The 4,646-nt window shown below is 45.9% G+C and overlaps 1 protein-coding gene across 5 annotated transcripts in view; it reads left to right on the top strand.

Annotated features, from left to right (window-relative positions):
* Positions 1–4,646, top strand: part of TMEM41B (transmembrane protein 41B) — a 31,194-nt gene that overhangs the window by 10,942 nt on the left and 15,606 nt on the right. For all 5 annotated transcript variants that reach the window (XM_017891454.1, XM_017891455.1, XM_017891453.1 and 2 more), the window contains one exon: positions 1,050–1,167. In XM_017891454.1, the coding sequence (XP_017746943.1) occupies positions 1,050–1,167 (118 nt within the window). The remainder of the gene's footprint in view (positions 1–1,049; positions 1,168–4,646) is intronic.

Here is a 4,646-nt window from a genome sequence, read left to right as displayed (position 1 = left end):
AAGGAATAATGGTAAAATAAAAATTGAGTCACCCACTCCTACCTCTTCCCCAGTGAGCACAATGTAAAGTTGTCCTGGCCTCCGTGCTATTGACCAGTTCCTGGCAGAACAGCCCTGTACTTTCTTCTACTTACTGTTTCCTGAATCTCATTCTGTACTTTTATCATTCATATAATTTTTTAAGCTAATACTGAGATTACCTTTTGTGGGACTACAGATATTCTCCCATTGTTGGAGTTACAGAGGTACCCAAAACATTTGAGATTGAAGTTTATATTCCGATGCATTTGGTATAAAGAGAAAGTAACATTTCTCCAGTTGCATTTGTGAATATCTGTGTTCTTAAAACAGTTGAAGTAATTGCCAAATTACCTCATTTTTCCAAAAGGGCCATTTTGTCTATGCTGTTGGCTCCCAGTATAGAAATATGAAATTGACAGTATGTGATAAAATTTAGAGCATTTAGAACAATGTTCTTTTTTTCCCCTTTGGCTTCTCAATAAGCCAGTGCTACAGAGTCTGGTGTTCTGCTTTTTCATACTTCTAAAATGGATATATCCCCCAAAAGTAATATGTCCAGTTATGAACTTCAAGTACTATACAGTGCTTAAATTTAATTAATTTTTTTTTTGAGATGAAGTTTTGCTCTTGTTGCCCGGTCTGGAGTGCAATGGCTCTATCTCCGCTCACTGCAACCTCCATCTCCCGAATTCAAGCGATTCTCCTGCCTCAGCCTCTCAGATAGCTGGGATTACAGGCATGCACCACCACGCCCAGCTAATTTTGTATTTTTAGTAGAGACAGAGTTTCTCCATGTTGGTCAGGTTGGTCTCGAACTCCCAATCTCAAGTGATTTGCCTGCCTCGGCTTCCCAAAGTGCTGGGATTACAGGCGTAAGCCACCACGCCCAGCCCAGTGCTTAAATTTAATGTCACATCGTTTTAGGCAAAAGTACACACCATTATCTGGAAGGAAAGCATTTACAGAAATTACTTGCTGGCATGTCTTTCTTCATATTTATCTTAATTATATCTTCTTTTTTCTTCCAGAAAAATCCTGGGCAGAAGCTGGATCAGCAGGAATGTCACTCCTAATATTGGTGTCCATTTTCTTATCTGCAGCTTTTGTTATGTTTTTGGTATATAAAAATTTTCCTCAGCTTAGTGAGTAAGTATACTGAGAAATAAACTGAAAATGTATAGATATTTGTAAGATGATGGCCGGGCGCGGTGGCTCAAGCCCGTAATCCCAGCACTTTGGGAGGCCGAGACGGGCGGATCACGAGGTCAGGAGATCAAGACTATCCTGGCTAACACGGTGAAACCCCGTCTCTACTAAAAAATACAAAAAGAACTAGCCGGGCGAGGTGGCGGGCGCCTGTAGTCCCAGCTACTCGGGAGGCTGAGGCAGGAGAATGGCGTAAACCCGGGAGGCGGAGCTTGCAGTGAGCTGAGATCCGGCCACTGCACTCCAGCCTGGGCAACAGAGTGAGACTCCGTCTCAAAAAAAAAAAAAAAAAAAAGATGAAAGTGGATTAAGGCCAAGTGCAGTGGCTGACGCCTGTAATCTCAACACTTTGGGAGGCCGAAGTGGATGGATTGGTTGAGTCCAGGAGTGTCAGACCAGCCTGGGCAACACGGCAAAATCCATGTGGAAATACATACATATTTGTGTATTTTTTATATATATGTTAAATATATATGTTAAAATACACACACACACACACACACACATATATATATATATATTTTTGAGACAGAGTCTTGCCCTGTCATCCAAGCTGGAGTGCAGTGGCGTGATCTGAGCTCACTGTAAGCCCTGCCTCCCAGATTCAAGCAATTCTGCCTCAGCCCCCGATTAGCTGGGATTATAGGGGTGGGCCACCTCATCCAGCTAATTTTTGTATTTTTAGTAGAGACGGGTTTCACCATGTTGGCCAGGCTGGTCTCAAACTCCTGACCTCAGGTGATCCACCTGCTTCGGCCCCCCAAAGTGCTGGGATTACAGGTGTGAGCCACCGTGCCCAGCCTGGAAATACATTTTAGAAGGGCAAAATATTCCACAGCTATTAAACCCTGGTAATACCACCCTGGTATAATCATAGATTATATAAAGGACTACTAAGATGTAGTTAGACTTTCAACCAGGGCCAGCCTGATGTGGTAATGGAGAACTATGAAATGTGTTTTAAAAGTATCAGGAAGGGCCGGGCGCGGTGGCTCAAGCCTGTAATCCCAGCACTTTGGGAGGCCGAGACGGGCGGATCACGAGGTCAGGAGATCGAGACCATCTTGGCTAACACGGTGAAACCCCGTCTCTACTAAAATACAAAAAAACTAGCCGGGCGAGGTGGCGGGCGCCTGTAGTCCCAGCTACTCGGGAGGCTGAGGCAGGAGAATGGCGTAAACCCGGGAGGCGGAGCTTGCAGTGAGCTGAGATCCGGCCACTGCACTCCAGTCCGGGCGACAGAGCGAGACTCCGCCTCAAAAAAAAAAGAAAAAAAAAAGTATCAGGAAGGTCATGTTTTCTCCAAATTGCCTTCAATCACAATTCTTTTTTTTTTTCTTTACTTCATTTTTCATTTTTTTTCTTTTCTTCACTCTATTGCCCAGGCTGGAGCACAGTGGTATTAATTTTGGCTTACTGCAATCTCTGCCTCCTCTCCTGAGTTGAAGGGATTTTTGTGCTTCAGCCCCCTGAGTAGTTGGGATTATAGGTGTACGCCACCATGGCTGGCTAATTTTTATATTTTTAGTAGAGATGGGGTTTTACCATGTTGGCCAGGCTGGTCCCAAACTCCTGGCCTCAAGTGATCCGCCCACCTTGGCCTCCCAGAGTACTAGGATTACAGGCGTGAGCCACTGTGCACAGCCCACAATTTTTTTTTTTTTTTTTTTTGGAGACTGAGTTTCTTTTTTTATTATTATTATTTTTTATTTTATTTTATTTTATTTGGAGACTGAGTTTCGAGATTGTTGCCCAGGCTGGAGTGCAATGGTGCCGTCTCAGCTCACTGCAACCTCCACCTCCTGGGTTCAAGCAGTTCTCTTGCCTCAGTCTCCCGAGTAGTTGGAATTACAGATTTGCGCCACCACACTTGGCTAAGTTTTGTATTTTTAGTAGAGTTGTGGTTTTGCCATGTTGGCCAGGCTGGTCTTGAGCTCCTGGCCTCATGTGATCTGTCCACCTTGACCTCCCAAAGTGCTAGGATTACAGGCGTGAGCCACTGTGCCCAGCCTAGAGTCTTTTTAGTTTTATAAATTTCATAAGTAGGAACCTTTAGTTTACTGGGTGTCTCATTTGACTTGAGAAAACAGCACTGGGGCTCACACCTCTTTTTTTGTTTTGTTTTGTTTTGTTTTGTTTTAAGGGCAGGGTCTTGCTCTGTTACCCAGGCTGAAGTGTAGTGGCACAATTATGGCTCACTGCAGCCTCAACCTCCTGGGCTGAAACGATCCCCTACCTCAGTTTCCCGAGTAGCTAGGAGTACAGGCCTGCACCACCATGCTCTGCTAGTTTTTAAATTTTTTTGTAGAGACTTGGTGGGTGCTGGGATTACAGGTGTGAGTCACTGTTCCCAGTCATAGCTCAGTTAAATTTTTTTTACCATGTAAACAAATGAGGGCTCATGCCTGTAGTCCTAGCACTTTGGGAGGCTGAGGTGGGAGGATCATTTGAATCCAGGAGTTTGAGAACAGCCTGGGTCACGTAGCGAGGCCCCGTCTGTCTAAAAAACTTTTTTTTTTTTTTTTTTTGAGACAGATTCTCACTGTTGCCCAAGCTGGAGTGCAGTGGTGCAGTCTCAGCTCACTGCAACCTCCACCTCCCAGGCTGAAGCAGTTCTCCTGCCTCAGTCTCCCAAGTAGCTGGGACTACAGGCACACGCCGCCATACCTAGCTAATTTTTTTGTATTTTAGTAGAGACCAAAGTTTCACCTTGTTGCCCAGGCTGGTCGTGAACTCCTGAGCTCAGACAATCCGCCCACCTTGTCTTCCCAGAGTGCTGGGATTACAGGCGTGAGCCACCGCGCCCGGCCAAAAAGCTTTTTTTTGAGATGGAGTCTCGCTTGCTCTGTTACCCAGGCTGGAGTGCAGTGGTGCAATCTCGGCTCACTGCAGCCCCCACCTCCCAGTTCAAGCGACTCTCCTGTCTCAGCCTCCCAAGTAGCTGGAACTGTAGGTGTGTGCCACCATGCCTGGCTAATTTTTGTATTTTTAGTACAGATAGGGTTTCACCATGCTGCCCAGGCTGGTGTTGAACTCCTGACCTCGTGATTCACCTGTCTTGGCCTCCCAAAGTGCTGGGATTACAGGTGTGAGCCACTGTGCCCGGCCTATAAAATTTTTAAAACTAGCAGAGTGGCCTGACTTGGTGGCTCATGCCTGTAACCCTAGCACTTTGGGAGGCTGAGGTAGTTAGATCACCTGAGGTCAGGAGTTCGAGACCAGCCTGTCTAACATGGTGAAACCCCATCTCTACTAAAAATACAAAAATTAGCCAGGTGTGGTGGCAGGTGTCTGTAGTCTCAGCTACTTGGGAGGCTGAGGCAGGAGAATGGTGTGAACCCGGGAAGCGGGGCTTGCAGTGAGTTGAGATAGCGCCACTGCACTCCAACCTGGGTGACAGAGCGAGACTGTCTTAAAAA

This window comes from Rhinopithecus bieti, unplaced genomic scaffold (genome assembly GCF_001698545.2).
Source record: "Rhinopithecus bieti isolate Rb0 unplaced genomic scaffold, ASM169854v2 scaffold_20891, whole genome shotgun sequence".
Taxonomy (NCBI): domain Eukaryota; kingdom Metazoa; phylum Chordata; class Mammalia; order Primates; family Cercopithecidae; genus Rhinopithecus; species Rhinopithecus bieti.
Note: the sequence above shows the minus strand (reverse complement) of the source record. Positions and strands in the feature narration are given on the sequence as shown.